At 45.6% G+C, this 22,435-nt stretch overlaps 1 protein-coding gene across 1 annotated transcript; it reads left to right on the forward strand.

Moving 5' to 3' along the window:
• The first annotated feature begins 17,012 nt into the window (after nucleotides 1-17,012).
• LOC136547074 (uncharacterized) lies at nucleotides 17,013-22,435 on the forward strand. The gene is made up of 6 exons (XM_066539042.1): nucleotides 17,013-17,559; nucleotides 18,477-18,965; nucleotides 19,529-19,750; nucleotides 19,878-19,962; nucleotides 20,988-21,101; nucleotides 21,508-22,435. The coding sequence occupies exons 1-6, from the start codon at nucleotides 17,443-17,445 to the stop codon at nucleotides 21,891-21,893; spliced, it is 1,413 nt and encodes a 470-aa protein (XP_066395139.1). The 5' UTR covers nucleotides 17,013-17,442; the 3' UTR covers nucleotides 21,894-22,435.

A 22,435-nucleotide genomic window follows, 5' to 3' on the forward strand; every position in this document is an offset into this window, starting at 1 on the left:
ATGAGGCCCTCCAAACGTCGAGAGGTAATGCCAGATCTACCCCACAGCTCCATCGAAACGCTAGGGGGAAGGTGGGTGCGAGCTCAACAAGGGCGGCGGCGTGGACGCGAGCTCGACGGTGGTAGTAAACGCGGGTGAAAACCTAACGGTGACAACAGTCTTGGAGTGGGAAGCTAAGGCGATTGGCAGTGAAAGCTATGAATGCGAAGGGGAGGAAGCAAAGTACGGAACCCTAGGGGCGAACCCCATGGTTTTATAGTGGCGACAGATGCGAGAAGGGCAACTGTCTGTCTCGATCTCTGGGCCAGCCATGTGCACCGTCGCATCGCGTCGCAGGACACGCGCCCACGATCCCTATCCTCTCCCACCAAAGTCACGCCAGGCAGTTCGCTTTTCCAAACCAACTGGACTCTTTTCCCACAGAGGGGACGTGGACTAGAAAAATCTCTTCACTAAACCCGTCTATGCCCATAACGACCGGAGGTCAGCCCACCTAGGGTCCTAGAGCCAAAGGGCCATCCTAATGAGGGATAGGCCCACAAACTACCAGGACTCAAGGACGCAAGCATCACCAGGGCCTCAATCCATAGTCGGGTCCCAGCCGAGCCGACACCGAATAAAATTCCCACGAACGGAATACCACGATTCGTTTAAAAATATCCAGTTGACAAAAAACCAAGTCTTCCAGCCTTACCCGTGAAGGGTCTGATACTACCCCCCGGGTGACTCTACTCGAATCACCCGGGGGCTCGAGGGCTACACCCAATGGGTGCGCCCGCGCGCACCCTCACGCAAAGTAACTCCGACGAAATTGAAAACACCCCCAGGTGATTCTATCCGAATCACCCGGAGGCTCAGGGGCTATTGTCAGGGACCTAATACTAGAGTACCTCAGGAGGTGGAACCAATAACCATCGAACGTTAAAAACTTCTAGACGAACAAAGGCGCCGTTACGTTCCTTGCCTGAATCATAGGAGTTTGGTTTCGCATCGCCCGACACCTTTGGTCCAGCCTCGCCTCGCCCTAGGGCTAAGGGCTAGTCTCAGCCTCACCCAACGCCTTTGGGATAGCTTCGCCTCGCCCGAGGGCTAAGGGCTAGTCTTCGCCTCACCCGACGCCTTTGGGCCAGCCCCGCCTCACCCGAGGGCTAAGGGCTAATCTTCGCCTCGCCCAACGCCTTTGGGCTAGCTCTGCCTCGCCTGAGGGCTAAGGGCTAGTCTTAGCCTCGCCCAATGCCTTCGGGACAGCTCTACCTTGCCTGACGCCTTTGGGCCCGCCTCACCTTGCCTGACGCCTTTGGGCCAGCTCCGCCTCACCCAAGGGCTAAAGGATAGACTCTGCCTCGCTCGACCCCCGAGGGGTGGGCTCGGTCTTGCCCATGGGATAAGGACTGGTCTCTGTCTCGCTCGACGACCGAGGACGAACCTCACCCCATTTGATGTCTAAAGACTGATTTTGTCTTGCCTGACAACTTCTCCCTATTCCCTCATGATGATGGGTACAGGGCAAGACAAGACATTCGGGTCAACCACGGCTTCCAGGACCATACCCTGTGCCCTGGCAGGAAAGGTACTGCTAGGGAACAACGGGACGGGTGCTTTAGACCCTTTCGGGCGTAGCAGAGCCTAAAAAGTATTGCAGATGCATGCTCCTCGCCCTATAGATTTGTAGGCGCCGCCTTCAGCTCTAGGACATGGAACCCGACGAAGATATACGACAACCACTACACTCTAGAAAAGGATTTGCGATCTCCACAAATGATGGATATGCCGTCACCACGTTATGGTCCCAAGGGAGCAGCGCCCGCTTCCACCCCCTCGGGTTCACTGGATCGGAGCACATGCTTTAGCCTCCGGACGCCCTCTCCGATTAGAAGACCTTGCCCACAGCGCTACTCCAGACCTTGACCCCGCGTCCCTCCGATAAAGATTCATAGGAACCAGAAGGCGTGCGGAGCAAGACTAGGCAAGGCTCATAAGTCAAAGCCACTGTACTACAGTCCATACCCTGCGAGGGGCAGTGCTCTGTAACCATCCTCCTAACATTCTACAGAGGCATCGACAGTATTGTAGGCACTTATCATCCTTTCGCACCCATCATAATGGGAAACTAGGCTGGGTAGACGTGAGCCACAAGGCTAGGTAAAGTATGCATCCTAGCCCTCATGCTTGTAAAGCCGTCTCCTTCATCTATAAAAGGGGATGTGCTTCCTCCAACAGAGGGACCGTCAAAACACACAACACACACAGTCAAGCTGCTACCAAGCTCTTGGCCTCCTTTCGACCCTTCCATTAGAGACTTGGGACCAGTCCCTCTCTCGATCATTTGTACCCCCTACTATGAACCGTTTTTGGTGCTAATAACACGAGCAGCAACAAACTGGACGTAGGGACATTCAGCTTGAACCAGTATAAATCTTGTGTCCTTTAGCGCACCATCTGAGCCTAACACGCATCACTATAAATCTACTTGTCGATGCTTGTATGAAACACTGACAACCATAATTGCCCAATCGATCTCCATTACCGTGACCTAACTTAATTGCCTCTACAAAACACACGTTAGTCACAGTAATCACGTATTGTCATTAATCACCGAAACCCAACTAGGGGCCTAGATGCTTTCACAAGGATATGCAAGGCTATCCGGCTTGTCGGTTTATTGCATTTGCATGAAGCATTACTAAGTGTGTGTCCTTATATTCGATTTTTATTAATAGCTGCATTGGTTCATTAACTAACCATTCTATGTAAGCACCTATACCACTTTCAAGCAGGTGGTGAGCAATCAGAGTTCCTTTTTCCATTCCATCTTTCATCTTTCAGTTCTTACTACGATGCTAGGCACGAAAGCAAGCCGTACCGGATTACCCGGCGATTCGCAAATCAATGTCCCTAGCTGGGTATCCTGAAAACACATGCCCCGCTTGTACCCAATGCACAAGCAAGACCAACCCATCACTCTCCTGTCCTAGGTGTCTAGGTCCTCGTCCAAACTAGGACACCAAGCCTCCACCTCTGAGTCCTGGACTCAGTGCAGTGCAAGGACCTCCTCCACCAAAATAAAACCCTGACAGTCGGTCCAGAAAGAGCTGAAACCCATGACAAGAGAGCAACAAGTCTTCTAAGCGTCCATACACAAGTATGTGCTCGGGATAATAAGTCTGTGACTTGTCTAGAGTCTTATGCAATGACCGATCCTTAACCGACCCAGACAGGGAAAACAGTGTAACCAAGTCATGCCCCACGTCAATGGCGACACAACCTCTTACACCCACCAATACCCAAACCATATCCCTGCCTGGTCACCATTTTCCTTTCCACCATTTATATTTTCCAAGTGATAATAATGCAGCAATATATTTCCTATCTCTCGCGAGTGACGGGCAATCACTCGACTTCTACCGGAGTCCTATAGCATAGCAATCTACACGATCCTGTCATACTAGTAAGACTCATAGAATAAAGATATATATGCAAGTGGGTTTCATTCAACTCCTTAAAACTTAATGCACAAATATAATTTAAACTACAGAAAAGTAGAGGTTATGCACTGGGGCTTGCCTGGGTAAGATATATTTAAAAGTTAGTATCTGCATCTTCAGATCATCCACATTATCGGAATAGAAATCCCATTACATCATCTCCTGGAGAGAGTACCATTACACCATCTTCGGATTCCCAATCATCCTTCGATTGATCCATTGATCCATCATCGTACCTATATGATATGCATGCGATACAATGCAAAGATGTAATTAATCAATTACAATCGTGACTCGTAAAATACGACGTACGCCTCTCGAGTTAATGGGCTAATTCTAATGACGACCGTACATTAGGCTACATACACACGTTGTTGAATAAGGCGTCATTTCCCAATAATTATTTTAGTTATATAAACCAAGGTGTTTCTTTATTTCATTCTATCGATTTAATCCTTATTCGAAATAGAGCATCATTAGCTACCTAGCAAACTGATTATTCTGAAGTACAAAAATTACCACGAGTACCTAATATTGCTGGAGTCTACTATACAAATTTTTGATTCAACAATATTACCCTTTTATCATGGAAATTCCTACAAGTTTATATTTTATAATATTAGTACCTTAAATTAATTATATAGCTTCTAAAGATATTATCAAACTCTGTGAACCAAAATACCCTATCAGATAGATCATGATTTTAGGAACTCAACAAAACTGATTTTACCATTTTTGGACACCTACATAATTTTATATTGATTTTACAAGTTTATTTCCGAAACCAAATTAGTTAAATGTTTTTCTTAGAACAAAAAGGTCGACGGTGGCTAATCGGCCCAACTGACCCAACGTGGACGCGCGGCCTAGATGGTGTGGCACCAGGCCGACCCAAGCGGGGGCGGGGCATGGCGGCCCAGGCGACAGGCAGGCCAGCCCAGCTCGGGCGAGCACGGCCTTAAGCGGCGTGGCGGCCCAATAGTCCTAAGCTGGCGCGCGGTAGGCTGGTAATGCGAGCAGGCCGACCCACGCGGCAAAGCCCAGGGCGCGCTGCGCACTTTTGCAAAAGATATCCTCCAATTTCTGGAAACTAATCTGCACTCCATACCCTTATTCACATGAGTAATCCAATTTGCGTTTAGGCACCTATATTTCTTCTCCTTCTCATTTCTCCAGTCCACAAACTCCTCCAGAGCAGAGCGCGCACAGCACGGCGCGACCGACACCGATTTCAGCGACAGCGGGCCCGAACGACGGTGATTGAGGGTCTAGGCGACATCCCCAAGTCTTGGCGCACCCACCAGTGGTCGTGGCAACTCCGGAAGTGGAGTGTGGCGGCAGGGCCGGGTGCGACGGTGGCCCAGCATGGCGACAGGATGCCGGCGACCATGAAGACGGCCATGGCGAGGGTCAGGGTGGAGCGCGTGGTATACCTATGGTCCAAAGTATGGCCGCAGTGGGTACATCTTGGTCGGAGTAGGCCCTACACATGCTGACCGCATGAACAAGATCTAAGCCGAGGTTGTCGGCGACGGCAACGGCGTTCCTACGGACTCAGTGCCAAATAATCCATCCATCTACGATTAGAGCAGTAGGAGCTCACCATGAGATGGCTGATGAGGTTGGGTGGCGCAGTGAAAGCTTATGAGGTTCCTGTCCTTGTGCACGACGATCACAGTGTCCATGGTGGTGGCGTCAGCGACGTTCCCGACCGGCGGAGCTACCACTAGAAAAACTGTGAAGATGGAATGTGAAGGACATCATGGAGGACCGAAATGAGGTCAAGATCAAGGATAAAGTGATCGAAGAGGGTGCGACCATGGTGGAGCAAGGTTCGGCGAGCTCGATGGCCGGCAACAGGGAAGACGGCTCGCATCTGCTCATCGCTCAACGATAACTCGTAGTGCTTGATTCAGAGGCTAGCTAAGGACCCTATGAGCTCATGGATACAAGTAATTGGAGGGAGGTGAGTGGCAGCTCGGAGCTCAGCTCGACCATAGCGGACATGGCGGCGTCCATAGCCGCGAGCAGCAGCGCGAGCAGGATGCGGATGAGGAGGGCGAGGTGTTCCACTTAAGCATGGCAAGGCGCGCGCAGCACAGTGAGGGGAGCAGCGCGTGGCAAGGACGCGGCTGGCAGCAGCGCGGGACCAGGCGCAACGAATGGATGGTGCGACGCACTTGAACTCAAAGCAGCCAAACCCGAGCGGGGGCAAGCGAGGTAGGGACGCGTCGCAGTGGCACTACGACTGGGGCTGGACAACCACGGTGCGGTGGGCAACAGTAAGGCGACGGACGCGACACAGGCAGCAGCGCGAGGCCAGCACGGATGGGCAGCGAGCACAGCAGTGCGATGATATCCTTGGACGTGCCAGGCACGGTGCGTGGATGGCGCGACGCTGCAGTCGAGTGACAACTCATGTACGTTTAGCTGCAGCATGGAACCAAGGTAGAGAGAGAGAGGGAAAAAACAAAGGCCGAGGACAGAGCGAGTAGCGGTTCGACACGGCAGACAAGTCCAATGCAGCAGAAATAGAAAAGGAGGAAGAAAATAACGTGAGTGACCCGACCAACTTCCTAAACACGACGGCAAGACGGTCTGGCCCAACGTGGCTGGCAGAGCGTGTCGGTTGGCACGAACAAGACCACGGCCGCAGAGACAGGCAAGGCAGACAGCGGCATTCATTGCAGCAGAGATGACGCGATGAAACGGGCAGTCGAACGGTGGCGCTTAGCGGGGCGTGGGCATGACAAGGTCAATGACGTAGGCAAAACGACGCGCCGGGGTGCAGAACCACGATAGGAACGAGACAGTGAATAATTACCCTACAACGAGTACGCTGTACACTAGAAAAAATAAATGAAACTGTTGCGCGCTCTCTCTCGTCAGTTCGTGCTTAACAAAATAAACCAACGAGTAAATATATATATCGTTCTATTTATTAATGGATTTTATTTTATTTGTAAAAAAGTCGATTTTCATGCTTAATCAATTAAATAAGCCGTTCTCTATTTATTTGCTAGAATCGTTATCGGACACTCCTAAATATTTCTACGTGCTACGTAATTTAACTTGAGCGTTGATTTGAGTCCACGAAACTAAGTCGCACAGGATTCGCTTATCGCTTTAAATTAAAAATTCTGAGGAACTCGTTTTGAAAATCTGACTTAGGCCTAAATCGTGGTGCTAAACAAACCGTAACACCAGGGGTGTTACACCCCAGCAGCGCCCACGCGCGCGGTGTCCGTGTACTCAGGCCAAGAGGTATTCAACTGGTGATGTGCACGCATTTTAAAGTGAAGCAAAAGCCGCTAACGATCAAGATCGAGGCTCAACTAATTCCCCTAACCTAAAGTCGATACTAATACCCAACTAACGAAGCAAACCTCACATCCAGAGAGCGATTAGAGAGGGAGATACAAGGATGCCAACTTGGGTTCGTCGCTGGAGTGCCGGTTCACGAACAGAGCGCTAACAACGCAGTTACAACGCGTTCTAATGAAGTTTGGGAAATTTTAACGAGAGCAACGTGATCTTCAACACAACTTTGACGCACACCATGCTCATGTACACACTTTGACGCAACCAATAGTGTAAGAACATGGATCTAGGGCTTAATCATTTTTGTTGAATTTTAAATGCCAAAATGGCATTGTCTACTATTCTTTTCCGACTTGGACAGAGTAAAGGCTTGGTCAGAACTAACAACCTTTAGCGTTTTTACCGTAATTTTTAAAGGGTCTAAACTTTGTCGGTTTCAACTAACAATTGTACCATGACCTAACCCATACTACATACTAACTCGTAGGAGCAAGATATTTAAGCACTATTTAACTATTTTGCTCAATATAATTCATCAAAATGGTACTTTAAACATAAATTCAAGTGTTTGCCGACTTAACGAAAAGAGCTTATCTTAACATCAGTTTGATTTTAGAGCTCCCAAAACACTAGTTAACGACATCTATTTTTTCAAAAGTTAAAGTTACGTTGTCATCTACCAAGTTTGTACTTTCAACTTTATTTAAGTGTCACATAAATGTTCTATAGTATTTTTGCTTAATAAAAATTGGTTTTAAACCCTAAGTGATATAATATGACTATTAAATCAACTTTCGTTTAGTATTTTTTTGTTGATCGTTTTGAGTTACGGAAATTGATCTACACACTTTATCACATGTATTGACACATAAACATGATGCTCATGACATAGTTTAGCAAGTTGTTTAAGTGGCAACACCGAGGGTGTTACAGGAAGCCGCGTAGACGATATCACTGCAAATGTTTTTAGTTGTAGAGACAGAGATAGATATATGCATGACCAAGATTTTTAATACATCATTCACATCAGTATTGGTCACATATTAGTCGGCGAAAAAAGCAGTAAGAATCATAGGTCGTATAATTGTTGTCTTGCCAAATCAACAATTCACATGCTAAATGACGGTATTTAGACGGAGAATTTAAAAGTTTATAGAGCTAAATATACAAATTAATAATTTGGATACCAAGATGACACGTCAAACAAAGTTTATGGACTACTTATGTGTCTTACTCTAAACAATATATGGCATCTTCTTTCCATCATCTTCTTAATAAGTTATCTTTAGTTTAAATGGCTCTTTTTTAACAAAAAAACAAATAAATATATTGATTTTAATTCATAAATCTAATTCAACAAATGTTTGTTTAAAGACGTGGTAATTTGATCTACTTAATGTTTATACATTGTTTGTACCATGAAGATCCTTGTTCTGCAAGGCTCAACTTGAATGTTATTCTTGCAACTAGCTCATTTTATTTAAATAGAGTTCCCTCCACTAATACTATCCAAAACAAAATATTAATAAGTGTACAGTGCTAAAAACGTTAGCAAATGAAATATTTAAGCATTTTTGGGACCGTGGATGCTATTTTTAATAAAATCCAAGCATTTTTCTTTTTTCTGAAGGATGGTGTGGCTTTTTAACTAAAGGAAGGTGGATTGGTTTATAACTTTATATAAGATCCATGCATGCATGACAAATACTCTTACCAAGTATACACACATGTATCTACATATATGGATGTTTTTTAAGCTTCTATAAATAAATAAATCTACTCTTATATTAGAGGTACGCATGCATACATTTTCGGTAATTCTTGGAATAGGCCGTTCGTCCGCCCGGACGCTTTCCTTGTTGGCTGCAATCCGAGCCCAAATATCTCCTCTGTATCCGCTCGTCACCGTAGTTTCTATAAAAAAATCACCACTGCAAGCTCCACCCGTGGAGCTCGCAGCGGCCGGCCGGCCGCGCTCATCCCGTGCTCGTCATGGCTGCTCACACTCATCTCGGTCGGGGTGGAGGCTACCCAGCTTGCGCGCAGCCAGGGTGAAGCTCGCCTGCACACATCTCGCGGTCCGCTTGCCTAGGTCGCCATGGCTGGGGCGAAACTCGCCGCGCGCAGCTCACGACAACCGGGATGGAACTCGCCCACGCACAGCTCGCGCTCCACCCACATGGTGAGGAGACCTGCCACGATGTTCTCCACCGGACCTGCCCCGGCCTTCTCAACCCGAGCGCGCGAGGTCCGCGCCACTGGTAAGCTCGATGCCAATGAACTCCACACGACGACGAGCCTCCATTCTCCCAGGCAGCACAGAGATGTTGCGCCTAAACCGCATGTTGCAAGCTTATATTTCAAGTGTTTCAGATGTTTCAGAGGTATGCTACAAGTGTTTTATATGGATGTTGCAAAAGTAAATCGGGATGTTGCACATGTTACAATGGTAGAAAAATTTTATACTACTGCCACCCTAGCAAAGGAAAACACATTTGTGGAGGCTCGCCAGCCACATTTGTGTCATCTATATAGTATTTGAAACAAAAAGTTCCTAGCTTGGAAAAAAGTTCAACCTTTGAAATAAAACTATAATATATGGTACTTTCGCTGAAAAAATTTAAATGTATGTGAGAAACTAGTCCAAACCACACAAGTAACAAAGTCCCCAAAGAAAATTAATGATCCAAAATTCACCCTGTTTTGTATTTTTTTTCTATTCCGAGGATGGAACACCATGTATTCCATCTCTTAAAATGGATCAATGGTTTCCATTCAGAAGAAAAGACAGCAGCCTCTTTTACCAACATCCGATGGAACCATTGAAGTGACATTCCAGCTGTCAAAAGCTAGACTAAAAAGTATTGTTGGCCGAGCGAGTAATCCTTTCCAGATGTGTACCTAACCACATGTACAAATTAAATGAAAAAAATCCAAAAGCATGATTGGACTAATCTATCGTTTGAGCCATACTAAGGGGGTGTTTGGTTCCTACAGAAAAATTTTAGTCCCTGTCCCATCGAATGTTTGTACACATGCATGAAGTATTAAATATAGACGAAAAAATAACTAATTACACAGATTGTGGCTAATTTGCGAGACGAATTTTTTAAGCCTAATTAGTCCATGATTTGACAATGTGGTGCTACAGTAAATATGTGCTAATGGCGGATTAATTAGGCTTAATAAATTCATCTCGTAAATTAGTCTCCATCTATGCAATTAATTTTATAATTAACTCATATTTAGTTCTCCTAAATAGCATCCAAACATTCGATGTGACATGGACTAAAATTTAGTCCATGAAACCAAACACCCCCAATACAAGTGTGCACTAGCTGTGTCGGAGGGCACATGGGACATGTTTCGTACCGAGATCCACTCGACTCGTTCTTTTTTCCCTATATGCGACAGAAAGATCCACTCTTCTAAACTCTGAAATGCCTCGTGTAAAAAAACTAGGTACTGCTGCTGACAAGCATAACTGCCATTAGAAATTCGCAAATTCTCCCCCATACACGTTGTAGTATATAGTACAGTACGATGCAAATTCATAACTTGATGAAGTCTGTGCCAGTTTCACTAGAGGGAAAAACTGAAACTAAAGTTAGTGGCATACGGAGATTTTTTTTTATTTGCATTTTTGACGCATTGGGACATGTGAATTCAAATTCTTTCGCCCATGTTTTACTTTCACCTTTCGCCCACTTTGAAATGGAAAAGGTGGTCGGTGCTCTGGACAGCAGCAAGTCGCAGGAAAGAAAAGGGCACGAGCAAGATGCCGGTGCAGCATCCGCCGTGCCAATCCCACCAACGGCCAATCGCACGGAGCTCCGCTTTTCTTCGCCGCTCAGCTTTACACTCGCAGTCGGGTCATTTCATACTCGGACAATTTCCCGTCTAGGGCTACAGCCTGCAGGATCGGTTCCGCTTCAAAATCACATGAACGAATCTCATGCTTCTTCAAGATGAATTTGCGTTTTGGCGCTCCAAATTTCAGCAGAGAGTACTCAGTTCAAGAGCTGTATACTAGGCTGTAGTAGGCTGTAGCGAAACGGATCTCTCTCCCTGTCGTCTCTTCTCGGTGCATGGAGACTGACGCTAGCTGTGCCCGAGCTTTGCGTCGTCCCATGTTTTGTTGGTAAGCACGAGCCGAGCCGAGTTATGGTTCTCCGAGTGCGGGAATCACTGCTACCGAGGCCGTAACGTTGACTCGCATCCGTCAACCACAACCAGACGAATCATCAGGGTCATTGCCTCGCTGTCCTCGGTCCTTTCGTGGTGTCTGTCGCCCGCTGTATAAACTGGCCTGGCCGTGCGGGACAGTCACACGTGTGTTCGGGTTTTCGTGTAGATCCTGCCCGCAGATAGATCTACCGGACACGGACGCGGACGCCACCGCGACGTGGGCGTGGGGGCGGTAGAGGTTGGTGGACCGTGGACGGCACCGCAGTAGCTGCGGCCGGTCGTGTTTGGTGCGGCCGGTGATGATGGCTCCGGAGAAAACGGCAGCGAAGCCGGGAAGCCTACCTCCCGCGCTGGGAACAGCGCGTCTCGGCTGTCCCTGTCGCTGGGCCGCACGCGACAGTGCGTTCTCACGCTAGCCTGTTCGGTTGGCTGGTTCGTATGGTTGCTGGTTCGTAAATAAGTACTGCTGACTGATTTGTATGAAAGAAAAATACCGTTTCGACTGAAATTTTACGATAGTTTACGACGAGCCACAGCCAAACGAACATGCTGCCTGCAGGTCGATCAACAAATCTGCCTCTGCCTGCCCTAGCCACCCAGTGGGTAGTGGCAGTGACCGTGCCTCTGCCGCTCGCTCCGAGCCCTGGCCCGTTCTCCGGCATCGCCCAGCCAGGCGAGGCTTTTCTCCCACGACCTCCGGATGAACAGCCGTCTCGTCGCACTGCCGACTGCCGGTCTGCTGCGCCGTGTACCCGTGGATCGTGGTCCAACAGTCCGTGGCCAAGCGGAGACCTGACCTCGCGGCGCGCTAGCCGCGAGCATCATCCGCATCGTGTAAGTGTAACCACTGCCGATCAGCCGATGCTGCTGCTCCTCTTTGCCGCGTTGCTGTCATATGGTTCGAAGGACGAAGCCAGTTGCCATGATGCAGAAAATCAGGTCGCAATTCGCAAACACAACACCTTTCTCACCGATCCATCGAGCTGAAAGTTCTGTAACATAGAGCTTTGAGCGAGCCAAGTTTTTTTTTACAGATCACGGGCATACACATGGAACAAGTTTCAGTCTTCCAAGCGGTGGCCGGTGGGAAAAGACTGAGGTTCCTACTAACAAAATTTACGAGATCAAACTCAGCAAATATATGCACTAAGCCAGGCACATTGTACTATAATAATATATAGTCCGTAGTCTTCTGTGTTTCATGGGAGAGGGCGCCGTCAATGCCTCACATAGTAGTGTGTCAGCCTCGAGTGACATGAAGCAAGCTTGTCTTGGCCGCTCCACCGCCACCTGTTCAGGACCAGATCTCAAGCTTCAACAACCTATGGGCTCAAGCACTACCAAGCAAGATCCCAACTAAGACCGTACAGAACGCAACACTGTTGATATAACCAAAAAAAAAACTTCCACAGCTCCAACAACGCCTTCAGCATCGCAAAAGCTTCGAAAGCTCCTACCACCTCAGAACCCTAGCATAGCAACATCGTTCTTCCATTGTTTCCGTTGAAAATATGCACACCAGACCTTACACTTCATATGCACAAAAAGGCTGCACTTTGCCAACTTCTCCCTCTTTTGTTGATTTGCTCCCATGATTTAGACTACAGCCCATGCTGAACTACAAGATCTGACACTTTTTATGCAAACAAATGTCAGAAGCAAAGGGACTTTAAAGAGGGGTGCTGGATGCTAATCAGGAAAGTCACCTCTCTATATTAACGGGAACAATATATATTCAGCATAGAAGAGATTCCAGATGAACCGGTAGTACTGCGAGATAGCATCCTGCAAACAGATGAAGGCAACCATCTATGTCAGAAGCAAGATGGCACAAGTGGTTCTGAAACAAAAAAAAAAAAAGGCTTTTGCATGTGATACTCTGAGAAAAGGCTTAACCAATTTAAAAAAGAACCATTGTAATACCAATGGTGCCATTTCATACTGAAGCACTAACATAGATAATTCGCATACATTACATGCTATATTGAAATTTCTTTTTACTTGTGCTAGCCATGTTTCAGTGTCTAAGGCATTGCATGGTCATGTTTACCATAAGAATAAATGGTCTTTAACTTTCAGATTGCATAAAACATTTGTTTGTGCCATTTCGTAGTAATAAAGCAGAATGCATAAAACAACAGTGAGTGGCAACTACTTGTCTCGGTAAAATACCTGAGTACGCATGCGCAAAAGCAAAATGATTGTGCTAGCAATTTTAATTAGTCAAGTCTTTCTTTTTAGAACAGTTTTTTTTATCATTTGCCTATACTATAGTTGTGAAAGATGTAAGTTGAAAACTTCACCTTGGTGTACTTCGCTTGCTCCAGAACCCATTTCTGAAATCATGGAACAGAACAAACAAGTTAGAATAAAAAAACACAGAATTCTTATTGAACCAAGAATATGCTAGGTATGAACGAAATTTTTGTTCATTTCTCAATAGCAGTCGCAATTCCTCGGGAACTTATGTTCAGACTTTCTTAAGCAGTACTCTAGTATTTTGACCAAGGCACTTTGAGCCCCACAACCCATGAAAGTACCAATGTACTTCTATATGATCGATAAAAACAACTAGCTAGGTACTAGAAGGCACAAACAATACCCATTACAACATTGGCTAATCACCTAGGATTGAATCAAACAGTTACGAGTGTGTTTACCTGGAAAATTAAACCAGCAGCCAGGACATCGTGCTCAGGAACCATTACAGTGCACCTGAAAGCCTGCATATTGGAAAACATAATTAGTGCAGATTTGTCAGGTAATGCTTCTTATATTAAAGCATGCATAATTTTCTGGGAAAATCCAATGAACCGATCAACCATCCTTAAGATAAACAATCTCTTTGCTAATATAGTACAGAAATATAAAACATTTAGGCATGAGCATGAAGATACTGTCTATTAAACAACAGCTGTACAAAATTACAGTGACAAATCATCAGTAAGATGAATGCATGTTGGTATAAATTCAAACGAAAAAAAGATAAACAAGCTAGGTCTGAGAAGGGTAAAAAAGGGTGCAATATTAAGTATCAATGCATAAGCGACTGGAAGGAACTGTATATTGTAACTTTGAACACAGTAAAGGAATAACTTTTGTAGTATAATTGCACTTATTTGTGTTCTATCAGTTGAATTAGTTATATCTGAAAACAACAAGGTACTGTAAGCAATATCAGTAAAATACATACTATGTACAAGACTTGCTATGCTTATGTCTTTCTGTCTGGAATGAGTAACGAAGCTTAAAGGAAGGTTAGAAGTAGAAGCACGGCAACATGAGGCATGATAAAAGCTACAGCAATAGCAGCAAGCTTTGTTGCCAAAGTTGATATTTGGTACCTAGGGGGAAAGACATTGTACAAAGAATGTCAGCAATTCAACCAATGATATTTCTTTTAGAAGGTTCTCTTCTTGATGTTTTTCAATCTTAAAGTTAGAACATACAATTCACTTACTAATAACTGCAAGTTTCAACCCTTTTTTTTTTCCTTATCTCTGTAGTCTGTACCAAATGGTAAGGGGCTTGACCTGGAGGTTGAGTGGCGCATGCCTCTGAACAGGTGTATCAGCTATTACGGTGGATGGCCGCACCGCATCGTTTATACTGTAGATGGCCGCGTATCATTATCTAACTGGTTTTGGAAGAAAATGCATGCTTGGATCCTCGCTTCACCTCGCCTCGCCTCGCTTGACTTGCCTAGCCAAATGAGGAGAGGCAAAGCAAAGCTAGGACTAGCTGTTCGGTTCTGAGCCTCGCCATCTCTTTCTTCTCCCCTTTCATGCGCTCAATACAGTACAGAAATTTGCCTCCAAGGTGCAAGCTAAAAATTCTACTGCTTATGCGCTCAATTTTGCTACATGCGACCTCGATTTGGTTAGTCCTAGGTTTGATTCATCTCATGTTAAATCAATTTCAGCACTGACGGGATTGATTTTGGTTTGAAGAACAAGAACCGACCAATCGAAATAGCATTAAATAAGCATATATTTTAAGGGAAATCCAATTACCCACCATAGCAATTATTCGATGGGTTCGATTCATGCTAATTATTAAATGGGACTGGATAGCATCTGGACGTCCGGTCCTAGGATCACATCCGGGCGCTGCTCCACGCGCCTTGCGTCCCGCGCCTGCTCCGTGCCGCACGCCCCGCTCGCTTGGGTTCCGCGCCACTCGAACGACTCTTTCCCCACCCACGCCACCTACCCCCACGCGAGCTCACACTGTCGGAACATCACCAGCATCGAGAAGAGGAGGAGACACCGAGGTGAGGAGAAAAATGTAACACCCGATCTACTTTTAAAACACCTAGATACAACCCTTGCAACATACGTATGAAGACAGATAAAATGTTTAAAATACTTGAAAACCATTGCAACGCATACGCATTATCCAGATAAAACATTTGCAACATCTGTGTGAAACATATGCAACGTTCAGATAACCACACTTGCAACATATGTCTGAAAAAACAAATGAAACATTGAGAACAAATGTTTGAAACATAAGTGTACAACCATTGCAACATATATAATATCTCGATCTACTTTTACAACATCCATACAAAACCCTGGCAAAATGCATCTGAAACAACTAAAACACTTGAAACATACGCTTTCAGCGCATTGTCACCTTGCTGCTTGAACTAATGGAGCTTATCGTTGTGGAGCTCGACGCCGACGCGGAGCTCGATGACACAAAGTGAAACGGGGGCGCCGATGCCCGTGATGGACCTCCAGCGAAAGAAGGCCCTGACGTGGATGTCGTCGAGGCCCGAGATGTGGCGGTCATCGAGGCAACCCGTCAGGCGATCATTGAAGGCTGCGAGCAGAACGATGTGGCAGCTAGAGTGGAGGTCGACGACGAAGTCCCCAGAGCCGGCGTTGGGCGTGTAGGCATGCGCGTTGGTCGGGAGCAGGCCGGGTAGGAAGCCCCGAAGACGGAGCTCGTCGTACGTGGTGGGGGGAGGGGGGCAGTGACGAGGTGGAGTCTAGGCGGGCGAGCAGGAGAAGGAGTGACGTCGTGAGGAGGCGGCGCGCCATCACGGGTTCGTTGCGCGGGTCAGAGACTGGGAAGGGCAGAGTCGTGGAGAACGGGTGAGACGTGTTGGGGGCGGCGGAACAATCCAGAATGAAAGAGTCGGGCCGTTAAAATGTGCGGATGGAAGTCACGAGACAGATCGTTACAGTTGCATGTGCCGCACGTCCGTAGACCCAGTGAGGAGGCGTCCCGACCCAGCATTAGGCTATCTCCAACAACAACACCCAAAATACAAGACTCATTTGTCTTTTGGGTAGCGCTACAGGCAAAAGGTTCATTACCTATTCAGCATCTTCTCCAACAACAAGACTCAAAAGAGAATCATTTCTGCAAATAGGTTTTCAGAGAATGCTCATATTTGGGTTGTGCTTCCCATATAATCTAAAATAAGTCTCCCATATAGATAGTCTGATGAAGGCTGATTTTAGCTCTCTTATACCTGTTTTGAGTTGTGCCCATCCGCTCCGTTTCTACACTTTGAGGCTACGAGAGATTGTCATGAGTTGCCGTGGTTGTGGAGTTTCAGTTCATTCTGCTGGCCGTCGATCTTTTTTTTTCTTCTTTTGACCAAGGGTTCGATTTCCATCTGATGTTGATTTTCGTGGCCGGCCATCCATCTCATCGCTAACCTTAGATTTCCATTGATGCAGGTGATTCTTAGCCCGTGTTCAGTCACGTCCAAATTCTGAAAGTGCTACAGTACCCATTGAATCTTACGATACGTGCATGGAGCATTAAATGTAGACGAAAAAAAACTAATTATACAATTTGATTGAAAATTACGAGACAAACGTTTTAAGCTTAATTAGTCCATAATTAAACACTAATTACCAAATAAAAACGAAAGTAATACAATGGCCCAAATTCCAAACTTCAACCAACTAAACACGCGCTTAGCTTTGGCAACCTGCATGAACTGCGAGACGGAGCGTCGTGCGACCTTGCTCGCGTAGGAGAACCGATTTGGCTCTTCTGCGCTGGCAAGGAAAAGCTTGCCTAAGCAGGCTAGATTGCTTAGCAAAGCAAGGGCAGTTGGGCGACTGGGCGAGGCGAGGGGGAGCAAAGGATCCAAAGCACCCTCCCTGGACAGCTCCCTCGCCTCCGCCCCTCCCTCGCATGCGCCTTCCGCCGCCGCCTGCTCCTCGTTGCTGCCGTCGGCTGCCGCTCCGCCCTTCCTCGCGCCGCCGTCGCCGCGGCGGCTTCTTCGTCTCTCCCCATCGCCTCCTCTCCGATGACTTCACGGATCTTGAGGCCTTACATCTCTACCCTCACTAGAAATTCAAATTCCAAACACGAACCTTCTAAAAATCGAAACCCCACCTCGCCGGAGCGGTAGCTGCTGCCGGGAGGCCTGACTTCCGTTCCCCATCGCCTGGAGGTTGTCTAGAGTGATCGGAAGGGAATGGAGTTCACGGAGGCGTTCAAGCAGACGGGCCCGTGTTCCTTCTCCCCCGACTCGCGCTTCCTCGCTATTGCCGTAGACTACCGCCTCGTCGTCCGGGACGTCGTCTCACTGAAGGTACCCGCACCGTTCGTTCCCCATCTTTCTCTCAGTCCATCTACTCCCTGGGCTCGTGAGTCGGAATGTGGGTTTAGGGTTTGGGCTCCTGGTGTAATCGCCGAATCTGGAATTGTGGACTTGGGGTAATGTGACATCGTGCTGCTCTAATTCGAGCCTGCTCATCCATGAAATGCGCCTACTTCTGCCGATCTGAAATCCTAGGGTTCAGGAGTAGGCTGTGCTTAGCTCAATTTCACGGTGCACTTTGGTTGGATGAATCTCTGTAGTCTGTACCAAATGGTAAGGGGCCTGAGCTAGAGGTTTGAGTGGCACATGCTTGCCTCTGAACGGGTGTATCAGCTAGCATTTTGCATTTGGCACTATTTTGTTTGAGAACTGTGTTTCGATTGCTTGTATCCTGAAAGTTCCATGAACACTTAGGTGTTTGGCTCAGTCGCACAGCTCCAGCTTCAAGAATTCTGGGAGCTGGGTATTCCTAGCGCCAAGAATTTATGAAGCTGGAGCTAGGGCAAAGCGGGAGTTTTAGGTAAGTCATTTTGTTTCCAGTCTAGATTGAGAGTACTTATTCAAACTTGCCTTAATTTTTTATACAAACTCCAAACCCAAAGAGTACCTGGAGCTAGAGCGCTGCTAAATAGGGCCTTTACGCTTCATGCCTGTATATGCAAATTTCACATCAAGTATTTTGGTTTAAATTTTCAAGAATGGTCACAACATGTATATGTCTTCCAAGTTTCTTATTTAACATATTCTTTAGACAGTATTATTTACCATATAGATGAACTCATGAGGTATATTAATTTCAAGTCTGGCATGAGCTCATATTGTTGTAAATATGTGTGCTCACATTGAGACACCACATTAATGTGTCCCTAAGCTTGCTCATTAATGTAACCTTGAACTTGCTTATGCAGGTGGTACAATTGTTTTCATGTGTGGACAAGATAAGCTCTGTGGAGTGGGCACCGGATTCAGAATATATTCTATGTGGACTTTACAAGCGGCCCATGGTGCAGGCTTGGTCACTGAGCCAGCCTGACTGGACCTGCAAGATCGATGAAGGTCCTGCAGGGATTGCATATGCTCGCTGGAGCCCTGACAGTCGTCATATACTAACTACATCTGAGTTTCAGCTCCGTCTCACTGTGTGGTCTCTCGTAAATACAGCATGCGTGCATGTCCAGTGGCCAAAGCATGGTTCTAGAGGTGTTTCTTTTACCAAGGATGGAAAGTTTGCTGCAATCTGCACCAGGCGTGATTGCAAGGATTACATAAATTTGCTCTCATGTCACTCCTGGGAGATAATGACTGTCTTTGCCATTGACACGGTAGACTTAGCTGGTGTTGAATGGTCACCAGATGATAGTGCTATTGTTGTCTGGGATTCACTTGTTGAATACAAGGTGCATGCACTTCCTCTTCACAAATCCATGTTATTTTTTGTGTGATTTAACATGCTACTGTTCCATTCACTTGCATTTCTGTGAGCAACTTGTCTTTAGTTATCCTCTTTCTTATGTGTTCATGAAAATTATCTTTACTTTCAGTATCTCATCATCTTACATAGCAATTTTGTAGCTGGCAAACATTTGTTCTCCCAATTCAATTTTAACCTGAATTAACCTGAATTGAGGTTTCTGTTGCTCCGAGTTAACTTGTTTGTCTTGTACCACGATCTTTCCTTTTTCCTAAAGGAAGCATATATTTTCTTTTAGGTTATCAACCTTGTGCCTCAGCTATCGTTGTTGTATGTAGGTTTTAATGATTGAACCTTCTGTATTATGCTTCATAGGTTAACCACTAACAGTCAACTCTAGAGTTCATTTCAGTTTGTTGTGAAAAACCATTTTGTTCTTTTTCCTACTTTAAACTAAGCATAATACAATTATGCAGAGATACTAACTACAATGATCCTTCAAGGACAAAGCTTATTACAGGTTCTGACATCCTTTTTTGTCATTTACAGGTTCTGATATATTCGCCAGACGGAAGGTGCTTGTTCAAGTATCTAGCTTATGAAAGTGGGTTAGGTGTGAAAACTGTTGCTTGGTCACCATGTGGACAGTTTTTAGCAGTGGGCAGCTATGATCAAGCAGTGCGGACTTTGAATCACCTGACGTGGAAAACTTTTGCGGAGTTCTCACATGCTGGATATATTCGAAGTCCTTGCAATGCTGCTATATATAAGGTAACTCAGTCCATTATTTTGTTGACTTGTTATATTACCACCGCTGCATGGTCTAAATTTACTTGTCTAAATTTACTTCTCTGACAAATAATCATGATATCTAATTTTAACTTCCAAATATGGGCAGGAAGTGGATGACCCATGGCAGCTTGATATGTCAGAGTTATGCCAAAGTGAAGGCTTCTCTTGTAACATGCAAGACAATGGCGCAGGTCAGTTTAAGCGTGATCATTTCATACGACTTCTCATGCTGTTGCTTTTCTATGTTTTCCACCCACAGACCTTTGGATTACTCTTTTTAAAAAACATTTATTGCATGACGAATTCCCTTCTCACTGAAGTTGGATGTAGTGGCCCATATGAGACTAGGATCTTATCGTATCTAACAAAACGGAAACTAAAATACTCAATTGGGTATTCTCTAGCAATTTTATGCTCCTGCAGTCTGTAGTAGACTTGTAATCTTATCTCTCCCACATGTTTTTTCGAGAACATGCATGACATGTAGAAGGGGAAGTGCAACGAGCTTCCTAATAAAAAAAGCGGCCACAAAGCGGGCAGAGTTACAACAACAAAAGAAGAAGAAAAGCTATGGCTAGCCACCTGCGAGAAGAGGGGTGACGGTTAAGTGCCAGAGGGACCGGAAAGAAACAGAGAGGCCGTGTCCTAAAGGCATCACACAGCGGTTACTGGGAGGGTAACTGTCACACTAGCACAGCCACTAGCCCTCTGGGCGAATGAAGCCGACCACACGCCATCTGGATGCCTCTTAGCTGATCCTGTCCACCAGAACGACCGGCCGCAAGGTCTCCCCCCTGAACACCTTTGCTCTACAAGTCAACCCATCTCTCCCATGTGTTATCATCTGATTTTTTGTTATGCACTGCTATACTTCTGAAGATGTGTCTTATGAAACCTTTCTTTTGGTGTTACCATATTCTAGATTACCAAATGATTCTTTTCACGTTGGTATGGCTAAGTATGCTTACAAAATAAATGGATTGTTGTTCTGTATCATTTGATAGATGATAGATAGAGAAGCCCATACTGACTCTTGTAGTTTAAAACCATATTTGTTTTATTATCTGCTGTCTCCATGGTTTTTTTTGCCCTCTTATCACTTTAGTTCAGTGGCCCATTGAACAAAATTGCCATTGTGATGCTGCCTTTATATTATGTTATGAGCTAGTTCTTACATGTTTAATTCTGTATTAAATTTTCCCTATTTTGTTGTCAGAAAATGGCACCGAGGGAGGAGGCTCTAGAGTTAAATATGCTCTGATGGATGTTCCCATCACCTTACCTTCGATGAAACCAGCTTTTGACAAGCCCAACCCCAAACAAGGCATTGGTGAGTTCCTCTTGCCTTTTGCCACTCCAGCTGATGCTTGCTGCAAGGTTCTATTCATGCGTATGGTTATCAGTTGTTTCCGTGATGACTCATGCATAGGTGTCCAGTACTCTAGTATCATGCACTTGTGATCTATTTTGTTTCTTACTCAATGCTTGTCTTGTTTCTTACTCTTCACAGTGATTGCGCTTAATTGCAATTGTTCTTGAATTCATTGGTGATTTCTTATACAGCTATACATGCATTTGTATCAAAATAGTGAACATCGTTTCTAAACATCATTTGCATTAGTTGTCTTGCTAATTCTTGAATTTCTATCAGAAAATTATTCAGGTTATGTCTGGTGTATCATGCGCAATCTTGAATCTACATGAAAACACCACTCACACTTTACAAAATGCTGCAGGTATGCTGTCATGGAGCAGCGACAGCCACTATTTCTTCACCCGGAACGACAACATGCCGACTGCTCTTTGGATATGGGATATATGCCGCCTTGAGCTTGCCGCTGTGCTTGTGCAGAAAGATCCAATCCGTGGTGCAGCATGGGATCCTACCTGCACACGCCTTGTTTTATGCACGGAGAGCCCTCATTTGTACATGTGGACACCATCCGGTGCCTGTTGTGTCAACATCCCCTTGCTGAACTTCCGAATTGTTGATTTGAAGTGGAGCTCGAATGGGAGCTGTCTCCTCCTGAAGGAGCGTGAATCTTTCTGCTGTGCCACAATCATATCTGCCCTGCCTGAGGAAGAACCTGATCAATCTGATGATACTTCTGAAGATGAATGAATGGTCTCGCGGTATGTCTAGCAGCTTATGCGAATGGAACTGGGAACTAATAGCACAGATGATCTTGTGATGGTGAATGAGTGACACCGACTGACTACTTAGCTACTTGTAGAATCCAGAATGAAAACTGCATTACCATGAAGTGATAAGGTCATTTTGCTGCTTAAATGCTAAATGATCTATCAGCTGGCACTACACAATGAACTGACAACTGTTGTTTCTATTTGTTGTATTCTTGCTCTTGTTTGTCTGCTGTAGTTTCTCCAAGGTTGTACTGCTTGACCTTACTTGTTGGGTCTTGATCTTACATACTGTATTTAGCCATCAGGATATTTTCAATCAGGGAGACGAGGATTCCACAGTGAATCCAAAGAGTACCATTCGAAGTGTAAGTTTAGAAATCACATCGTTAAAGATGTGCACCGATGTATCCTTGCATGGTTGTCTGACAGCAGTAGCACTAGAACAGATGTTAGCCTGTTAGGTGCAGAGTTGTTAGGTTTTCAATCGAAAAAGCTCTATATAACCCTTTACATATGGCA

The sequence above is a fragment of the Miscanthus floridulus genome, chromosome 3 (genome assembly GCF_019320115.1).
Source record: "Miscanthus floridulus cultivar M001 chromosome 3, ASM1932011v1, whole genome shotgun sequence".
Taxonomy (NCBI): Eukaryota; Viridiplantae; Streptophyta; class Magnoliopsida; order Poales; family Poaceae; genus Miscanthus; species Miscanthus floridulus.

What these genes read in the sequence shown, in the direction of transcription:
- LOC136547074 (XM_066539042.1), top strand. Translation starts at nt 17,443, where the DNA reads ATGGAGTTCACGGAGGCGTTCAAGCAGACGGGCCCGTGTTCCTTCTCC. An exon ending in GGGACGTCGTCTCACTGAAG is followed by an intron (nt 17,560 to 18,476) that starts GTACCCGCACCG and finishes TTGCTTATGCAG; the next exon opens with GTGGTACAATTGTTTTCATG. An exon ending in CATGCAAGACAATGGCGCAG is followed by an intron (nt 19,963 to 20,987) that starts GTCAGTTTAAGC and finishes TTTTGTTGTCAG; the next exon opens with AAAATGGCACCGAGGGAGGA.